The 21129-nt window shown below is 42.2% G+C and overlaps 1 protein-coding gene and 1 long non-coding RNA gene across 7 annotated transcripts in view; one reads left to right on the forward strand and one right to left on the reverse strand.

The window, feature by feature from the left end:
* The window catches only part of ARL15 (ADP ribosylation factor like GTPase 15), a 235351-nt gene extending 214458 nt beyond the window's left edge, over window positions 1-20893 (reverse strand). For 4 of the 6 annotated variants that reach the window (XM_048931316.1, XM_048931313.1, XM_048931315.1 and 1 more), the window contains exon 1: window positions 9107-9437. In XM_048931316.1, the coding sequence (XP_048787273.1) occupies window positions 9107-9118 (12 nt within the window). In that variant the 5' untranslated portion in view covers window positions 9119-9437. Of the gene's footprint in view, window positions 1-9106; window positions 9447-18011 lie in introns of those variants that run through there. The other 2 variants (XM_048931318.1, XM_048931319.1) reach the window with 2 other exon arrangements.
* LOC125686836 (uncharacterized) lies at window positions 9582-18001 on the forward strand. Its single transcript, XR_007373907.1, has 3 exons — window positions 9582-10878; window positions 11558-11632; window positions 14447-18001. It is a non-coding gene; the product is annotated as an uncharacterized LOC125686836 (long non-coding RNA).
* Window positions 20894-21129: the final 236 nt, after the last annotated feature.

A 21129-nucleotide genomic window follows, 5' to 3' on the forward strand; every position in this document is an offset into this window, starting at 1 on the left:
ATGTGTGAATAGGGCAGGTGCCAAGAACTCTCCTGTCATCATAAAATGTAATCAAATGGATGCACTAGAGAACAATGCTCTCCCCTCTTTTAGGTAATATTCTCACTAGAACAGTTTTCCACTACTGCTTCCAGGACTGCAATGATAGTGAAAGACGCAGATTAGCCAACACACAATTAATAGCTGTAAGAACAGCACAGATATTTCTCAAGAATCCTGGACCTTCTTCCCAGTCTTGCTGAAACCTGAAATTATATAAGTTTCTAAGTAGGAATAAAGCACTGAGAGAAGAGATCACTCACTAGCACACATCATCACTTTGCACTCCATACAGGCAGTTTCAGGTTCACTCATGCTAACCTTGCAGGCCATATATATCAGTCATAAATTGGTTAAGATACAAATGTTGCAAGCCCAACAGCCTCTGGTCCTATACGGAGGCAGCATCTCCCAGCAGGAGGAATCCCTTAGCTTCAGGTCTCTGGAGCAGATACACAGTTTTCATAAAAGCCACTGAACATGTCTCATCTCCTGTGCAGTCAGTACAATTCTGCTTACCGTGGGGAGGACTGGTGGCCAATAGTCAGAATATATCTATTTTCCTTGAGCGACTTCCTATTCCAGATATAGATCCCTCAGTGCCTCAGAGGAGGCATGGAGCTGTTTAGCACACAGTAAGCACCAAAAGCCATCTTTCAGTGATACATCTTTCTCAGGTTTGAGCACTAATAACTTCAGGATTAACCATCACAGATGAACCTCGTGTTGAACATTCCCCAACAGATCTGTCTTCCAAGAAACTATATGAAATCCACTCATTTAGGTCTATCGCGACCACACAAACGAGGCCCAGAATTCAATCATACTCGTAGGAAAAAACAATTATAACTGTCATCAAATTCTTGTATCAAGAGAAACAATTCACTGCCTACTGACCCTCTATTTACGATTTCAGCAACATCCCTAATAGTGGTGCCACACAGACCTCTTTCAACAGAAGCATTTGTTTTCCTTTGATTACCCTGCCATCTTCTCTTTATCTTCTTCAGTGTTACAAAATTCTGAAATGGGGCAACAAGAAACAGAGTAATTCAGACAAAAGTAAACTCTGCATTTAAGCGGTGTCAAAATTAAGTTTTCTTTCCTATTCTTTCGTAAGACTCCATAACTTATTGACAGCTGTTGGAGTTGGAATGACATTTTAAACAAGATCCTCTTTCCTCTACCTGAACACTATTGTTACTTTAGGGCCTACCCATACATCTGTATTGTCAGCTACAAAACACTGTATTTCAACACAGCCACCTCCATCAGCTATGCGTTTCTGACTGTGATGAGCAGAGGCCCGCATGCCATGCTCGTAAAAATCTGCATGGCCAGTCAGAATTGTCTTTCACGTCACTGTTGCCACTGCTGAACTGCCTCCCTGTGCTCACATCCACCATTTGGTGTCCACAAATGTTCAGCAAGCATCAGTGAATGTCAGTGGGTGCCATTTTTTCCACATGGAGGACTTCAGTGATACACCTTTGCTCTGTATGCACTTCCATGCCAGACACCACTTTGCCAGACTGCCCCTCTGCTGCCATCTGTCCCACGGCAACGACACGGAACGGGATGTCGGCGGGGAGGTTCAACCTCTACTGCTGCACCACCAACATCTGCCTCTGATGTTGTGGGCCTACACCATAATACAGGAGGCATTACTTTTGGTGCAGCCTTCATCAATAGAAACAGGAACAGAGTGACTTTTTTTTAATCTGTGTTTCAATATGAACTCTTAAAATTTGTCTATGCAATGGACAATCCAAAGCACATGCAACTAATACAACCAAACAAACATGAAATTCCCTTGTAGCCTCTCCTTTCTCTTCTCCTTCACTGCCAGGATATCACTACCAATTTTCATTTATGAGACTCGTTATTGACAGGGTGCTGAAAGATTACTTCATTCTTAATTGCTTCAAAGTCTTGCATCTGTGTTACATATGAAATCAAATAATGGAAGACTATACAGTAGTTGCTAGTAAGAATGTGGAAAACAGATGCTTCTTCGATCAAAAGTCTCCAAGTTGCAGCCAGAGGGAAAAAAGAAAAAAAAAAAAAAGAAAAAAAAAAAGGAAATAAAACAGAAACCAAGAAAGATTTGCAAACTAGCCTCCCCCATATTAAAAATTCCTGGTGACTCTTGGATACCACCTTTCTTCCTCAAACTCTCCCATGCCAAAAGTAAATAAAGTCCTATAAGTAGTTCTTCCATTGCTCCACTAAAAGCATAAAAAGCAAAGTACTCCACAAAGACACATGTTCTTCCCACTGCTTGTCCTCATATGCAAAGCCACAGGGTGAGACTGGGTCTAAACATAAGACTACTAGTCAGCTAGGCTTCCTGGTTCATGCCTCTTTCTCAGCTAGCAGGAAGATACTTACATCCTCATGCCAGGTATCAGTACAGTCACTTTACCAGATGACCAGACAGCCAAAAGAAAATTTCTGTATCCTGAGGAGCTTCAGTGTGAAATGAGCAAATTGCTTGTTCGATTATAATACTGAATACCCTATTGGTATTGGTATGGTCCCCAGAGATAGTAAGACAGTTTGCACTTCAGAAAGTTTTGATGCACACTAAGTGGAAAAAAGGCTAAACCAACATAACCCAAAATAGTGAGTCAAAAACAAAACAAGCGCAAGTACCAAAGGTATTCTCTCCTTATTTGAGAGTTATAAGGATCCACATTCATGCTTTTAAGTCTGAAACGAAAAATATTTCCTTTGCTAATGGAAGGCTGATATCCTCACGTAATCACAAAACTTCAGAATTCAGGCTTTCAAAGAAGCGGCATCACAAGCTGGCAGTATTTAAAAACAGGAGCTGATAATACTGATGGCAAGCCAAAATTGCTAATCAGCATGGAATATGAGGAAGAATATTCTGTCCTTACTAAACATAGACCTTCTCACTTCATGAAAGCTTTTATTTATGACTTTTTGTTAAAATAATCACCATGCTGCCTCTAACTAGGAGCTCTAACTTAAGAGCTTAGGAACAGCATTCTGCAGAGTAACATTGGGTCCAACCCATATTGAGCCTTTGGAATAACTCACAAGGAAAAGGTAGGGCTATTTGTAACAAACAGACAAGCACATTTTCAGCAACTGGAACACATTTTTTGACGTAATATCATCTACCACTCTAATTCAATCCTCATCACGGAACAGGCAAGATGGTAAAGAAATTTGATTTTATATGTTCTAATTTGCTTGCTTCTTCAGTGTGTTTCATTCTGAACAGAATGAAATTTCTAGAGCTGCAATACTTCTGTTATTTCAGTCTCGTAATTGGGATAATAATCACATTAATGCATTCTTCTGTGTTCCCAAGGTAGCTGTGTCAAATTTTAGCCTTCCCAATAGCAACTCTTGAAACAAAAGTTTATGTGGAGAATTCGGTAATGCTTCCTATCGCAGGCTGAGATAATACAACACTTCTATCATTATCTGCAAAGAAATTGTGCATCTCTTCTGCTCGCTCATCTGTCTTCAGTCACTTGATTTCTGCTCAGCTATGTCACTGATATTTTTATTACCCGTATTTATGTGGCTGAGAACATTTTCAATTCAGCAAAAGCTGTTATCAATACCAAGAAACATTTATTCTTTTACAGCACTTCTTCCAGGTCTTCAGCCAGATCAGGTTCTTGAATTCCCAAACTTACCCAAATCAGAAGCATGCTCATTCAGAGGAAGCTTTCTTCCGGCATGAATTCCATTCACCACTCCCAGTTAATTTAGATTTGAATGCTATGCCTTGTAGAGCTGAAACACCAACAGAAACCTAGCCAAAACAACTGTTTTGGGTTATGAGCTCCAAAACTTGTTTGGGGCTTCTATCTACACAGCTTTGTTGATGCAGAAAATAATTAGAAGGAGCAATCATCCCACTTCCAGACTCAGTGGCCCCAGCTACGTATACAACAGCAAGCAGTACTGCCTAGCAAGGGCACTGAACTGAAGACAACACATTCACACTACATACATCTGGCATTTTAGTTCGGACTAGTTCTGACCTGGTCCTGCAGACTTAAAACAACTTGAGCACATCTTCCAACCTGGTTTCACCTGAAAAAAAACCTCAAGTTCATGTGATCATTCTGCAACGCAAACCCACATAAAGCAGGGATGAGTAAAGTCAAAAGTTCGAATCCGATCCTAACACCAAGACAGCTGTGTGCACCCTGTACACTAGTTGATCTTTCATATATAAGTTGACGTCTATTCTGCATTAAGCTGTACCTTAATTCTGAAAGAATTATCAGACAGACCCCTCATACTTGTGCCTAACCAGCTTTCCAAACTGAAGTAGGGATGAGACCCTAATATCTAAGCCACTGTGCACTACACTGAGTAATTTCAGTAATGATATATCTGATGAATGAGCCAACAGACAACCCAATAATACTGATAATGATGTGACAGAAGACAAAAATTGTTATGATGAGAGGGGAGTTTAGCATGCATTAAGAGCTAAAGGCGCCATAGACTTTTGTTGCTCATGCAGTAGGTGACAGGTGCAACAGCTGTATGTGCTAAGAACAAAAAGCTGCAAGCACCCAAATGAACATCTTCCCCTTCTTCCTTTCTCAAGAAAAGGAACAGCAGCTACACAGCTGATGAATTCTCAGTGGAAAAAGCACTCAAATCTTCCAGCAGACAATTACATCATGCCATTTGTAGAATATAAAAGAATGTTTTTCAAGGCCTGTAACTATCAAATAACAGGCAACAGCAGCGGTCAGAGCAGATCTGAAATACACCAGAAATACAGGATGGATCACAACCAGCTGATCTCACCACTTTGCAAATCAAGTCTGCTCCGGGTCCAATTAAGTAAAAGGGAAGGTCTCAAGGTGGACTTACAAGTATAGAGTCATAGAATGGCCTGGGTTGAAAAGGATCACAATGATTGTCCAGTTTCAACCCCCTGCTATGGGCAGGGTCACCAGCCACCAGACCAGGTTGCCCAGAGCCACATCCAGCCCGGCCTTGAATGCCTCCAGGGATGGGGCATCCACAACCTCCTTGGGCAACCTGTTCCAGTGCTTCACCACCCTCTAAGTAAAAAACTTGTTCCTAATATCTAACCTCAATCTCCCCTGTCTCAGCTTAAAACCATTCCCCCTTGTGCTGTTACTATCCACCCTCGTGAACAAGGAAAGTAAAGTTGCTCAGAAACAATTTTTTATTTTTAATTTTTTAAATCTGCTATTGTTCAAAGCACCAGTTTGGTATATGTTGCTGACCACACAAAAAGAAGCAGGACTGCTTGAACTCTAACTATCTAGACCTTCAGTCAAGAACATGCAGAAACAAGAAATTCTGAAGTCGCTTCAAGGTCTGCTCACATAAAATTTGTAAATTAAGTTCCATTTAGTCAGAACCCATCTGTGCATGCATAACAGAGATAAAACTGTTCAGTACAGCTAGCAAATGTACAAAGAATAAAAAAAAGTGCTTTTTAAAAAAACATATAAAAAAGTCTCGAACAAAGCAACAAGATCGTGCTAAGAAGATTGTGCAGCCTTCTCAAAACTCATGCTTAACTTCAGTGATGAAAAAAGACACTGAAGTTGATACAGCTGTTCACACAAGTGTTACCTTCAGTTTCAGATAGGAATATACTACACAGTATAGGATTCATTTTAAGGAAAAGTTTTCATATTAAAAATGCTAAGGGCAAAAAAACATCCAGAAGTTTATCAAGTTTATGAGGACTGCACCAAAAATAATGCCTCCTGTATTATGGTGTAGGCCCACAACATCAGAGGCAGATGTTGGTGGTGCAGCAGTAGAGGTTGAACCTTCCCGCCGACATCCCGTTCCGTGTCGTTGCCATGGGACAGATGGCAGCAGAGGGGCAGTCTGGCAAAGTGGTGTCTGACATGGAAGTGCATACAGAGCAAAGGTGTATCACTGAAGTCCTCCATGTGGAAAAAATGGCACCCACTGACATTCACTGATGCTTGCTGAACATTTGTGGACACCAAACGGTGGATGTGAGCACAGGGAGGCAGTTCAGCAGTGGCAACAGTGACGTGAAAGACAATTCTGACTGGCCATGCAGATTTTTACGAGCATGGCATGCGGACCTCTGCTCATCACAGTCAAAAACGCATAGCTGATGGAGGCGGCTGTGTTGAAAAACAGTGTTTTGTAGCTGAGAATTGAGCTCTCTCAAGTAGTGTTATTGTGCTCTTCTTTTCTGTTACGAGCAACTTACACATCTTACAAACTCTCAGGACAAGATAAAAACTTTCCCCCACCTCTGTTCACACCGATTCAAATTACTACATCATTCTCTAAAGCAACTCTTAAAGGCTCATCACAGATCAGGCTGATACATGCAATTGTTTAGTGTAAGATCATTATCTAATGCAGAGGATGCCACTAAAGAACTGTATTGTGAAAGTCTGCTCATCAGCTTAAGATCTGCACTACCCATGAAAACTGAAGCACTGCCACTATTTCCCCACAGGTTCTCTAAGCAAACACAGCAAGCGTGGTTACAAGCCATACTTTTCACAAGATGCATCATGACATAATGTCATAAATTAAGCATAGTCTACAGAACATAGGCCAGCCAACACAAGACTGTGTATGCACTGTAATTCTTCCGGACACAGAGCAGCAAGAATGAAGTAGAAGATGGTTGCAGACACACTACAGGATTACATAGTCACAAAACCATAGCTGCTGTATACTGATGCAGCTGCATTCACATAGGATGTTTTAAAGGAGTTCACCTTTAAATGAGCGAAGCTGGTTTTTCTTCTGAAAGCTGAACTTGGCTCATCTATGCCTATTAAAACAAGAACACAAAAAATACCACTCCTAACACTGTGATTAGATCGATAAAAAAAATAAAATGAGCACTTCTATCAGCTACTATAGACTGCTCCATTACAATGCAAAGCCAAACCAGGCACAGCAGAAGATGCTCACCTAATACCAGTACTTTATCCATTCAGTGCTTCTTGAAAGCAGTTCCTTAAAGAACAAATCCTCCACTAGAGCGGCCTCATCCTGAGACACCAGGAGCATCCTACATTAGTAAGGGAAGTGACAGCTGTGGGCAAACTCCATGCTGAGAGGGCGCAACCCCAAAGCCCATGCTGCAGCAACTCTGACCTCAGCTGTCCCAGCCTTCTTCTGCTGAGCTCCCTGTCTGGCCAACCAAACTGTCTTCCTGCACATAGAAAGAGCAGCTCTCTGCTCTGCTGGGTGCTCCTCAGCATAAGCAGAGAGAGCCTCTAAGGCTTCAACATGTTGGTTCTTCCCATTGCATGCACAACAGACGTTCTGTACAGCAGCTGAAGCCTACACAGGTCAAAGACACCAACATGAATGCCTAAAGCTCGATAACTCAAAACTTTAACAAACTTTTACTTTCATGAAAGTAACCAGGATATGTAGGTTCCACACCTAAAGGTTAATGTCCTTGCTGCAACTGCAGGTCTTGCATGAAAAGTGGGCCCATCACAGCAACAGGTATTCTGTAGGAGCCCTATGGCCCCCCAGGGTTGCAAAGAACTGTGTTCATCACTCACTCCACCAAATCCTTCTGTCAGAGCAGAATCTCCTAAGTGCCCACACCCCCTGCATAGCACAAACTTTCCATTTACTACCATTAACAGAGAAAGGAAGGAGGACCAATCTCCTACAGTTGGTGAAAATGAGAACTGGAAAGAAAAGACCTCTGCACAACTGCATGAGAAAATACTGCTAAACAGGTTGCTTTCTTTCCAAGTAGTACACATCACAAGAATTAAAGCCTTCCAGATTTCTTTTCTGTTCTGATTTACAACTGTGTGGATGGCAGTTGCAGCAAGAATGCCAAAGATCTAAGGGAGTCCTCCTGCTCCGGAAGAAGTGATGTTAACCCCGGCCACAGTTGGTGGCCTGCTAGCAGCCCGCTTGAGCTATCATTCCCAATGTCTCACTTCTTTTTATAAAAAAAAGCTGATTTGTAGCAACTCCTACAGCAAAGCCCCTACATCTTACACGGCACTACAAGATATATCAGGCCTGGGGTAAGTCTTACCCCACAGACATTCCCTAATGCAACAGAAGCATGAAACAAGGACTGCATGAAGGCTCAGGCCATAGTTATGCTGCATTTTCTTATTTACTTATTTAACTAAGAGGTAGCACTAAAGAAGCCCACAAAACAGCAAGGAAAAGAAAATGGAAGAGGTCAAACAGGATAAAAAGAGTAAGGGAAAAAATGTAGAGATACTCAGAACTTGCCTCCCTCCAGTGAACAGAATGCACTCCCCATGACTAATTCTTATTAAAGATAAGGTTATGAGGTAGCTGGGCATCCACTCAGCAGGTGGCAGCCACAAAGATTAATATAAGCGCTGCAAACAGTACACTACAGCCAGTTCCATCTGGACATAAGTTATAAAGGAAAAATCCAAGGAACAGGACCAAGCCCAAAAGGAGCTGCAAGGCTGCCCTTGGTGCACAGCAGTTTATTATCAGTGTTTCATTAACCAGGTTCTTAAAGAGCAGCCTGCCTGCCGGGCAGGGCTCACCTTCGGCTCTGCTACACACGCTCAGGAAGGAAAGCACAGAGAAGCTGTCGGTGCAACAGAACATCCCTGAGCAATTCTAAGCTACAACGGCTCATCATCAAGGAAGGGAAAGCACACGGCCCTGCCGGCGCGGGGCAGCCCTGGGCGCGCACCTCACCCGCCGCTCCCCGCACCCGGCGCGGGGCCGTCCCGGCGCGCGGCGCCCCGCTGTCCGCAGGTGCAGCGCTGGCGGGAGGCCGCCGCCCCTCGCTGCGACCCCGCCGGCGGCGCGCCCGATAGGATCTCGGCGGCCGGTAAGGCCAATCTTCATTAAGGAGCCATAAACGCCGCTGTGCCCGCGGTGACAATTTAGCCCATTCAAGCGTGCCCCGCGCCCGTGCATTTAGGAGCGCAGCCGCGGCCCGGGTCACGGCGTTAGGATGTAATAGTGGCCAAATGAGCGGGCGGCTGCACGCCCCGGCGGACGCGCCCACCCCGCGGGCAGGCCGCACTCCGCGGGCGGGGGGACCTACCAGGTAATCCATGTACCGCCGAGGAGCTCCGCGGGGCCGCCCGCCCGCTGACAGCGCGCCCCGGTGCCGGGGAACGGCGCTTCCTGCCCGCCGGGAAGGAAGGGCGCGAGGGGGTTCGGCTAAAGCCGCCAGGTACGGAGCCGGGGGGGGTCTGCTGCCGGCGCCCCGAGAGCGGGGGGAGGCTGTGGGGGCGCCGGCGCTGCACGGCGGCGCTGTCACAGCCGCTGCTCCTGCGCGCGCGGAGGGCTCGGTAGGAGGGAAGGAAACGAGAGGGAGGGAGGGCGCACAGCGGCGGCGCAACCAACCCCAGCCCCGCGCCCGCAGCGCCCCGCCGCTCGGCAGCAGCGGCCGGAGCCCCCGCCCCGCGCGACGTCGCGATCAGCTGATCGCACACGTGGGGGCGCCGCAGGAAGCTCTTAAAGGCGTAGGCACGGGGCGGAGGCTTGGCGCTGCCAGGAGGGCGGAGGGGGGCGTGCCGTGCCGTGCCGTGCCAGGACAGGACCGTGCCAGGACAGGACCGTGCCAGAACCGTGCCTTGCTGTTGCCGCCGTTAGGGGTGCGGGAGGCTTTTGCGGGACGGCCTGATTGCCGCATGTGCAGGTGGCACCTCTTAGCGTTCTCTGTCATCTTGCTCCCCGGCTGAGTGTTGTCTGCTCGAGACTCCTGCGGCGCAGGAAGGCGTGGGGCCCGGACGCCTCGCGTCGCTCTGACTTTACTTTCTCTTCAGAGGCGTAGGCGCGGAGCCAAACGCAGCAGAGGTGGCAGAGAAGGCAGCGCTCTGCGGGCTCGGCACGGCGCGACAGCCTCGTTCCTCCGCTCAGCGCAGGAGCAGTTTTAATCGCTTCGAAATGGCAAACCCACGCGTCCATACCTCTTGTAGGTAAACACCCGAGCCCCGGATGTCAAACACAGCCGCGCTCCAGAGAGCGCAAGGCCACGTGGGGAAGGAGCGCCTGCTGTACTCGCAGCCTTCGGCTGATGCTTGGAAGTGAGCTCTGAGTTCACTGAACGGCCGCCGTGTCCCGCTTGTTCCACAGAGAATGGCGGGGCAGATGGTGGCCTCCAGCCTGGCGCGCTAGCATTCCGATGTCAGGGCAGCGGGCACCGCGCTGCCTCACACCGCAGAGCTCCGCTGCACGTGCAGCAGTGAGGTGCCAGCTCCTGGCTGCCCGCTGGAGTGGGGTACGGCTGCATCTTGTGGTCAGCTGAGACTTTGGAGCATACGACTGTAGTGATGTTAACAGCACAGCCAAGACCACCGGTCTCGATAAGGCACAGAGCTGTTAGCGATCTTTGAAAAGTGTGTGAGCCTCACTGTGTGTGAGGCTGAAGGCTTAGTACTTCGTAGCACTAGTGAAAGCAAGATACCTCATCTTAGGACTATCTGGAAACAGGACTGCAGGCCCCTGCAAACTTTAGCATTGAAGAGTTGTACCCTTGTTTTCTTTGTGCTTCTAGTGTCAGGCAGCAGTGGAGCAGGTGCCACGCGAATCAGATGTCTTTCTTTGGCACTGCCACTCCTGATGCTGTAGTCTGCTCCCACCGGGAGGGGGGTGGTGCAGCGTGAAGGACCTTTCAACCTCTCTGAGCTAATGTGGTACTGAGTAAAGAGTAATCAAGCTTGCAAATAATTACTTATTCCCAATGAGAACAAACAGGAGTTTTGTTATTAACTTCCAGAAACAAGCTTTTCTAGCGGGGCCAAAACAGCTCAACTGCATTCAACAGAATCTGCCAGTATACATGCTTTTGATAAAAATTGATGTATGCAGGTAAGAAATTGACCATAAAGCATTATTTTCCCTACCACTTGCAGCAACTTTAATATCCTATAATGGAATCTGAACATCGGACCTGTAGGCTTTTCCACAACTCTTTAGCACCAGCAGTAACGTTTGTTTCCCCAGAGAAACAGACAGTGACTTCTAATATGACTGCAGGATGGGAAATTGAAAGACTATTGGATAAAATGATTTAGAAAATAAAAAGTGTAATAAAATGCACTGCAGAAGCAGATAGGAAGGAAAGGGGAATGAATGAATAAATGAGGATTCAAGAGCAATCAGGAATGCATGTTTATAAGGATATTAGTGAGTAGGTGGCCTAGATTTAGTGACGGGTGGGGGAGGAGGTCAGCAATTTCTGCTCTGATTTCTTGTGATGTTGCAACATCACAAGAAAGGTTCAGTCACAACATCCAGTTAGCATCAATGTATTGATAAGGTGTTTCACCCTGTCCTGCTCAAAAGGCAGGGAGGCCTTGCTAATAAGTAATTCACTTTCTAATAGTGTTTGATGTGGGGAAAAAAAAAAAAATTAAAAAAATTTAAAAAAAAATTCTTTGCATTTCATTAAGCTATCTGCTCATTTTAGCATTTTAATACCTGGAGAGTGGAAGAAGGGATACAGGTCTGGCCCTTACTGCTATTCACTGCTCTGTTTTCCTTATAGTCATGGCCACTGCTGGGAACTTTCTGCTGATCACAAGATGCCCTTTTGACAGTGGGAACTACAGGCTGAACAGAGGTAGCTGGAGGAGGCCCCTCAATAGCATTACAAAATCAAACTGTATCTATCCTTTGTCACTGCGTTTTTTTGTTTGTTTGTTTTGTTTTGTTTTGTGTCAAATAAATTTTTGTGTGTTTTCCCTTTAAAACCCTTTCTTCCTCAGTAATATGTCACTTCTGAGAACTGTCACTTTTGGACCCAACTATACATGACTAGAGGAGAACCTAAAGGAGAACACAAGGAACAAGTAGAGACTTTCTGAAGTGCTGCTTATGCTAGTAGAGGAATGTGCAATGACTGGGAGTTCTTTCTTCTAGAGCTGTTTGAGAGGAAAATAGAATCTGTATTAAGGCACTTGCCACAAAGAATGTAGTAGTGGGTAAAGAAAGTGTTTGGCTTATGTTGCACCATGTGAAATTTAGGTCAGACACTGGAAAACACTTCAACAGTAGGGATGTTTGGGCACTGAGAGACATATCTACTAGAAATTGTAGAATTCTTGTGAGTGAGGCTTACATAAATATTTGAGTGTTTTAATAAGCACTGATTTTGATCTGGTGAGAGTGAAGTACAAGACCTTTTTGTCTTGTACAATTCTGATATCTCAAATTTGACTATGAAGATGCAATACATTTATACACAAAGAAAAATATTTACTTCCTAATGACTATTTTATGTGTGCAGTTTTCCTTCTAGCTTACAAGCAACTGTACATGAGCTGAACAGAACATCAGCTTATAAAATCAGAAGCATTATCATATTATCAAATCCTAGAGATCTGATGAAAAGAAGCCAAGCCCAAGCTTATGTTAGTCATTCTCTTTAGTGTAAACAAACAAGTGCTCTGGCCATTGTGCAGGTTTACAGCATGTTCATTTTATGACTTAAAGAGAAGAATAATATTAAACAATAGAACATAAGTGAAATTCTATCTTTTTTTTTGCCTATGCAGAAGTCATTGTTGCTGAGGTGTTTCTAGTGAGTCCCATAGGACATATTTCATCTAGGAAGATGTTGAGTTTTGTAACAGAGTCATAGAATGGTTTGGGTTGGAAAGAACCTTTAAGATCACCTAGTTCTAACCCCCTGCTATAGGCAGGGACCTCCCACTGGACCAGGCTGCTCAAAACCCCATCCAGCCTGGCACTGAACAACTCCAGGGAGGGGGTGTTATATAACAAACTCAGTGTTAGCTATCTTCATGATGAGGCTTGTCAGAAAGAAATAACATGGCAGGGTAGAAGTTACCTTGATTTACCATGATTTATGTTTTTTTGTTGTTGCTGTTTTGGGTTTTTGTTGTTGTTTTGTTTTGTTTTCACGGTGCAAAAGATCATAGGGCAGATTGTAAGAACTAGTCCCCCGTCCCCCCCCCCCCCCCCCAAAAAAAAAAAAAGAGTAATCTTCTTCACAGGAGTACGAGTGTATTTGGTTAAACCCTGTAACAGACTGTATTCCCAGAAAGGCTGCACAACATAAATAAATAAATAAATAGATCAAGGACTGTAATTAGGGTTTGTCCCTGTGAAGTGCTGAGCACAACATTTATTTGTCAGTGCAATTCAGTGAGTTTGAACTTCTTAACCTGGGATTGCCATGTGCCAAAATCAAGGAGTTATAGCACTAGCAATTGGCAAACTCTAAACACAGAAATGTCATAAAAGTGATTGGATCACTAATATGAGGGTGGCTCTGAAAGTAACGCCTCCTGTTTCATGGTGTTGGCCTACAACATCAGAAGCAGATGTTGGTGGTATGACAGTAAGGGTTAAACCTTCCCACCAGTACCCCAGCACATTTTGTTGCTGTGTGACAGATGGCAGCACAGGGGCAGCCTGATAGAATGGTGTCTGACATGGAAGTGCGTGTGAAGCAAAGGTGTGTCACTGAATTCCTCCATGCTGAAAAGAAGTGTGTCCACTGACATTCATCAACACTTGCTGAACATCTGTGGAAAGCAAAGTGGATGTGAGCACAAAGAGGCAGTGGGCAGTGTGTTTCAGCAGTGACAACAGCAGCTAAATAATACCTGGCTTTCTGAGATGAACTCAGCATTTGGACGTTTGGAACATCAGTTTTCATGAGGATTACAGTTCTGAATAAGGTGTGCAATGTATTTTTCCAGTACAAATATTATCTACAGAGCATACAAATATTTATCTCTTATGCTGGAACTGTTTTGCTGTTTTACTGGATAAATCAATTGAAATAATGCAGTGACACCATGATCTTTGCTCAAATATTATCTGTGGTTTTTGCCTTTGATTTTGACAACATGAAGAGAACTTAATCTTCAAGGCCAGAACTAACATTGTGTTCCAGATTTATCTCTAGCATCGCTTGAGAAAAAGTATTGCGAGTCTCAGACTAGCATGTGAACTGGTTTGGAATCTAATTCTTAAGACCTTCCATCTTCCCATTTCATCTTAGCAAATTCACGTTTCTCAGACCTCCTCAAACCATAGTCTTGTGAAGGTGTAAAAGACAATGCATCCTGATCTACATGATACTTTTGTTGTGTCTGGAAGTTGACACTGATCATCCTGCAGGTCTGCCTGCCTGAAGGAGTGCAGTTCTTTAGCTAAAGCTGTGCAAGGACTTGGAACATAGATCTGACTGTTGATAGTATCAGTCTTCTTCACTATAAAAGAGCAAGATTAAGGACATGTATGAATTGGTGAGAAGAAATATGAAGTGTCAAAGCAATTGACTGAACAAGCAGTTCAGAAGCAAAATGAATTGTATTTTGCTTATGACCCTGTATTTCAAACTTACATTCAACGTGTTGACCCACCTTGTATATTTTAATTTTGCATCTTCCTTATGTTGCAGATACTGTATTAGGTGTCTGGCGTCGAGATCGGGATGTGACGTCAGGAGTAGGCATTAACGAGGCGATGTCGGGATGTGACACAGCAGGACCTCCCCTGCTCTGTGATGGATGTATGACACATGCTTTAGGGGCGTAGACGAAGCACATAGGGAATATAAGCTAGAGCTCACTTGTAATAAATGCCATTTTGCTGTTCACCATATTGGTGTGAATGTCCAGTGATCTGGCCCTGGCCCTATCATGGCCGGTATCATAGATCCTTAACACTGCATCCTTATGAATTGCGTGTTTGAGAAAAACCAATGTGCCTATGAACTTATACAACTTAATTTTTTATGCAGTCAAAATATAGCATTTATTGAGGATGTGCTCAGCCAAGTTTATGTCTATCAATGGAAATGACCATTTCATCTCTCCTCAGAAATAATGAACATAGTATACAAAGTTGTGGATGTTTCTATATTTTAGCTTGCTCTCTGGGGAGACTTAAATGTAAGTAAGAGGTAATTTGTTGATATGTATCTCTATGGAAGAAATGAAGACAGAGCTAATCTATGTAACATATGTTAGAAGAGAAATTATGGCGTAGTAATACTTATGTTAGAGTTTGAACTCCAGTTACCACTTCATACAAGAATAATGCTTTCATTTTGTAATTCATGTTAACTAATTGAAGCTTTGCAGGCATGTGAAAACAAGTCATGATTAAACCTGCAGTTTGCTGTGTAGTGTATCCTTAGGAGCTCTCGTGTTTCTTTAAAGCATATCCTGGGGTACTACTGATTAAACTGTTTAAATGCTTTGTAGTATTTCTACTATTAATTAAAGTATGCAATTGATACCTAAGCATGCCCATCAGCATACAGCTGAAACAGGATTGAAAAGCAATATCAGAGCATAAGAATCTGGAAACAAATCTTAGCTGTAGATTTGAGGCCCACAGGAAGTAACAAGCCTTGAATTCTATCAGTCCAGAAGGAGAATCCTGCACTGATCAGATTTGTTTACAAAAAGGATTATAACTCAACTACTTTTAGCAGACAAGGAAAGTGGAAAAGGTTATATCAACTGCATAACATTTGAGAGAATTTCCATTTAGCATAAAAGTACAAGGAAAGTAGTATAAGGAAATATGGGCCAACGTACTAATTTCTGAGGAGGGGGAAAAATGAAGAACAACCATAAACCAACCAAAAAACATGTAGTGTGAAAAAATTAGATACTGTGAATTAAAATCAGCAAGATACTTAGAAAGTCTTGGAAATCGCTTAGCTCCAAATGATTTGTCTCAATTGCAACTGTTCCTAAGGTATGGTTTTATAGGTATAATTCTGTGCATCTGAAGTTTGAAGAAGGGACATGCCAAATGAATCCACGTGAATCAAGTTCATGCTTCCCCACTAGTACAGTAGATGTAACTTTAAACTGAAATATTAAGAAAATAGCAGTATACTAGAAACATGTCACTTAGCAGGAAAGCAAATTTGTGTAACAGAGGGCATTTACTTTCAGCTTTACATGTATCTCTGTACTGGGACTTTTATGTAAACAGTTTGCTTTTTCAAATTATTTATCTGACTCCTTGGCTTCCAGCTCACATATACAAATACGGATGGCATCTATATTGTAGAAATAACTTGAATTGAAGGTAATAGAAATGTATTTGAAGTTCCAGGCCTTCTAGGTTTGGGAGCTTCCACTATGTATTTTTGTAACTACCTCTACCTTCACACCAACTACTCATGTACAGTTAATGCCTTTGAAATGTAACTGGAGGTATTCAGTACTAGTTATATTGTTTTCCCCATAAAGCAGACTGGTTGACTACTGTCTACTCTACAGATGCTTTATTTCATATAAAGTGGTTTCAGCACTGGGCCCATTTATGTGAGAAAGTTAGGGTGGTTTGTGTTGAAACAAGCTTCCTTAGGTGTCTTTTCTAAGGTTATAATGTATAGTAAAGGTTGAATGCAGCAGACTTTTAAATACCTTACAGCCTTACAAAAGCTGATTCAACAGATGCTTAAGTATGTAGTTCAGTTACAAGCAGACCTTAGTTCAAGTGTTTACAGAAACAGAATATCAAGTAGGTGTTTCGCTTCATCTTCCTTTTGGAAATCAATGGCTTAAATTCCCACTGTATGTTTTGGATCACAGATTAAGAAATTATTCTGATAGCATGAGTGTAAGTGAAAAGAGATCCCTGGGGATGATCCCTGCAAGTATGAATGGGTGCTTGTTCTGAAATTCTGTGCAGAAAGCTACTTATAAGCAATATTGGTATCCTCAGAATAGTCTCTGCAAATTATAGCAATAATAAGAACATGTATTCCATTGCAAGACTGGACTGTCTCAGGAAAAGCAGTAAGTCTCTGTTTGCAAAGGTCCAAACACTTGCCTTGAAGACCCAAATAATTTTCCTAACAAAAAAATAGCTTTATTCCTTGTACTTTCAACAAGAGCAAGACATTGATTGTTTGCCCTTTGCATTTGCTTCAGAGTTCTTCCCAGTAACTGAGCTGTATTCACTCATCTTTACAGTAGGCAGACTATCACTCTGAGCACGAAATACAGTTCTTGAATTCCTGGCTGTCCAAAATTTGTATACTCTTGAGTATTCTGACCCATGCTGTATCATGCATGTGTTCTCTTTAATAGTTGCATACCTCATCCATGGTTAAGAGGAAAATGCAAAGCAAACAAGTGAAGTAGCTTTGATATGTCGGTCTAGTCAAAATTACATAACCAAAGTGACATGAAGCAGTTATTTACACATCATTAACTAATCAGGAAATGCATTTCACACTTTGAAACTAATTGTGTAGCCTGTGTGTTTTTGGAATATGTATCTTACTTTTGATTTTTGGCTAAATTAACGCTGCAAGACGCTGTTAGTCTGCATGGGGAAGTTTCCAGTGAGAGAAAACAAAACACCATCTGTTGGGAGACAGCCAGCTGACCCTGAAATACTGTCACTCTGACTGCTCTCTGTGCTGCGTCTTGATCTTTGCTCAGAAGATCCTTCCAGTAATATTGTTTCAGAATAACTGGAAACCACAATCCAAGAGTGAGAGTGGATATTAAAAGCACACACTGGGGCCTTGGTATATTTTATATATAGGCGTATGGCAACAGATCAAAGTGTGATGCTATGTGCTGGGGTTCTGTCTGTTTAAATGCCCTGACCTATTGAATTCCAGAGGAGGAATGTGATCAACATTTTTGTTTTCAGGCCAGAATAGGCACCTGGTGGGAGTCAGAAATAAGACTTTTCTGGAGTCTCAGAAGCTCACAACTGATCAGCAACAAATAGAAAAATCAATCTCAGGTTCTGGAGTGGTGGAGAAAAGAAGTGGAAGGGCTCGGGAGGTATTTTTGATGATTTTGTTATTTAGAAGTGATTGAAAGCAGGAAAGAGAAACTGGAAATGAGTCTGCAGGGCACTAAATAGGAAGGATGACTGAAAAATCACATCAGTCTGTGGAAAGAAGTGAGACTATAGCAAGAAGAAAGAGAAAGACCAGAGAAGTTCTGAGGCGTCGTGTAATTTCTCGACACACTCACCATCGTGCCTTCAGTTAACAGGACGAGGAAAATTCCACCTGCCTTCCTTGCTTCTTCCTCCTTGGCCTCTTCTTTCTATGCACCTACCTCCTTGACAGGAGCTAGGTGCTTCTTCCCTGCAACTTTCTTCCTCTGATTCTATGCTTGTCCACTCTCACCCTCCAGAGAGGCGTTGACCTGGCCCTGCACAGACTGGATGGGAAGGATCAGCTGGAGCAGCTGGACGCCTGTTCTCACACAATAGCCCAACTCTTCACGCTGCAATTGTTTCACCTCCAGCAAAATCAGTTTCCCCAGATCTTGCAAAACAGTTATCAAGGTCACATGCTATTGTTTACTTTGGCTGTGCCTAGAAGTTAAACTTGCCAATGGCCACTGCTATTGGTGAAAAAAGCTGCTGATTTCACTGAGTAAAACTTGAATAGCTTCTTAGCAAACCTCATTTTCCTTGGGTGTTCGAACAAGGTCAAAGAACTCATTACCATTTTCTTGCAGAGCTGTTTGGGTGTTGGTAGTATTTGTACAATTTTAAGATGCCTGCTTCAGCTTTTAGACCATACAACAATATATACATTGCTAGGTTCTTCTCTATTGCTCCCTGCACATTAATTTATTTGAGAGATTTTCCTTCCCCTCTCAAACAAAGCATAATTATAATCAGGATAAACCACATGTAAACCTTTTGGGAACATTCTGTTGTAGCAGGAATTAAGGACATTATTGACTGAACCAGATGGGCAGCATTATGCTATTTGAACAATTTCATTTGCATATGTATGCTGTGCAAAATTAGGTGTAGAAAACACCTAGAGGCAAAGCTGGCTGTAACCTTGTAGTATATTAACTGTCATTCAGGCTTTTTAAATGTAATAAGCACATAATGAATTCTTGATATGAAAACATAGGCTGAGGCTTATTGCCATTTAACAAAGGGACAACAACTTAATTGCCCCAGAGCATAGTTCATTGTCAGGTAAGTGTTCAGTCTAGGAAGAACAGAGTGTGCTGTGCTATCCTGTCTTGTTCATACTGGAATATGTACCAATTTAATAAAGATGTTAATCAGCTATTGTAGCAAATGTTTAATTTGACCTTTCTGTGGGCAAGGGCAGATCTGTGTTAACTGTTGGTGTATGAGATAATTACAATTAGCTACCATATTTAAAAAGATATGGTGTGTTACTACATTAAAGGATAAGTTCATTTAGTATCTTCTCACCAAAGAGATTCAAAGGAACGCAGGGTTTCTCAAATAGCTGACTTTAAATATCAGCAGGGAATCGTAAAAAAGATATTCAGTTGGAATGCACAAGTGAGTTGTCTCGAATCAGGGCATCTGCTAGCACTCCTCACCACTGCCTCTCACTCTGTTAATCTGCTTTGGGACTAACAGTGGAGAAACTTGTAACCAGTTTTCTGTCAAGATAATGGTCTCTCCTGATGGATCTTTTGCAATGTGTTTGTATCATTAAATATTCATTAATAAATTGGAGACATTAAGAAACTAGACCAATTCCCTATACTTTATAGTAAAACCTAATTACAGACTAAGAATAGAGAGAATGTTTATCTCCTTTATGGTCTCATTTTATATAATCCAAAAGCATCTAGTTACTATTCCATGTTATTACTCAGAGGAAATTGCAGGCACGTAGTTAATAGAGAAAGTATCAGTTTTTATGTCAGCTCTACTTACTGCAATCCTGGATAAAACACATTTGCTGTACGCTCTTCAGATGGCACTCACATTCTATCTTAGCCTGAAAGTTCCTTATAAACCAGTTGTTACTTAAGTTGTTGTACCTAATCACAACACCTGTGCTTCCGTTCAGTATTGTTCTGTTTTGTATTGTACTGTACTGTCAGTTGCCGACAACAGTTCTGTATTGAGTTGCCATTAAATATAAATACCAACATTTTTCTTAGAGATAACTGAAAGCATAGATCTACATATTTCATTGACATTTGGGACATTTGCCTGGTCTGCTATTATGTCACGCAGTCTCTTCTTTTGAAGAACTGGAAAATTTCTATCTAGGAGTAAATAGTATAGGAAGAGCCACCATTACCAGCCAAAAGAAGCACTATGAGAGTTTTGATTTCAATTAGTGTGGAAATTTTGTATTACCACTCAGCTATTTTGACTTTTCTGCATGTAATCCAGAAAAAACATCAGGGCAATCCAAAAAAGTTACAAGACAGGAAGGAACACGGTTCTTTATGCATGCTCCTTGGAGAGATCTGCAATATAAAAAAAATAGTAAGCTTTTGACCATTTGATCCAAAGACATAAACAGACTCCCACTGATTTTAATTAACCTTTGATTAAGTCCTGAACTACTGTAGCTTCTTACTGGTTAATGAGGTGGAGTTAGGGATTTTCCAGTACTCACAATATGTTTTATGAGTAACTTGCTATGAGTAACCTATGTAAACCAAAAGAGAATCTATGCTTTGAAGTCTAATTTTTAAGAAACTTATTACTGAATGAATTTCAAACACCTTATCTTTTCAGATTTGACTTAAAAATAAATAAATAAAAAAATAGAGTTATTACAATCACCAAAGATGTTTTGGGAGATATCAGTGTTTCCAAGCATGTCAAATAATCAGTGCAATGGAAACAACTAGAGTAGAACAGGAAAAACTTTGTATCTCCTGTGACAAAACAAAAAGCCAACAAATTATGAACTTAAGACAAAGACAAAATCTGAGATGTAAGGAAAAAGAGATGCAAGATATAAACAGTAATGTACTTACTAACAAAGATTTTGCTTGGTTGGGATTGCTTATCTGAAATCCAGCTTTTGGGGTTTTTCAACTGAAACAGCAAAGCTCTATTTATATCATCTGAATGGTAATAACAACAATCACAGTTATATCTGGGTGCATTTCATAAAAATAGCTTTGTATTTTCTTCCAGTTTGTACTCATGTCTGAATTTATTTTTTAAACCTTTGTTACCTGTGTTACTCAGCAGCTATCATATACACACATATATGTGTGAGTTATAATATCTGTGAAATGAACAGTGTATGTAATATGCAATAAAAGAGATTTCATTGCTCCTGACTGCTTATTGTGCCTCAACCATGCAGGACAGCTGAGGGCTATGCCT

Source organism: Lagopus muta, chromosome Z, assembly GCF_023343835.1.
Source record: "Lagopus muta isolate bLagMut1 chromosome Z, bLagMut1 primary, whole genome shotgun sequence".
In the NCBI taxonomy this organism is placed as follows: Eukaryota; Metazoa; Chordata; class Aves; order Galliformes; family Phasianidae; genus Lagopus; species Lagopus muta.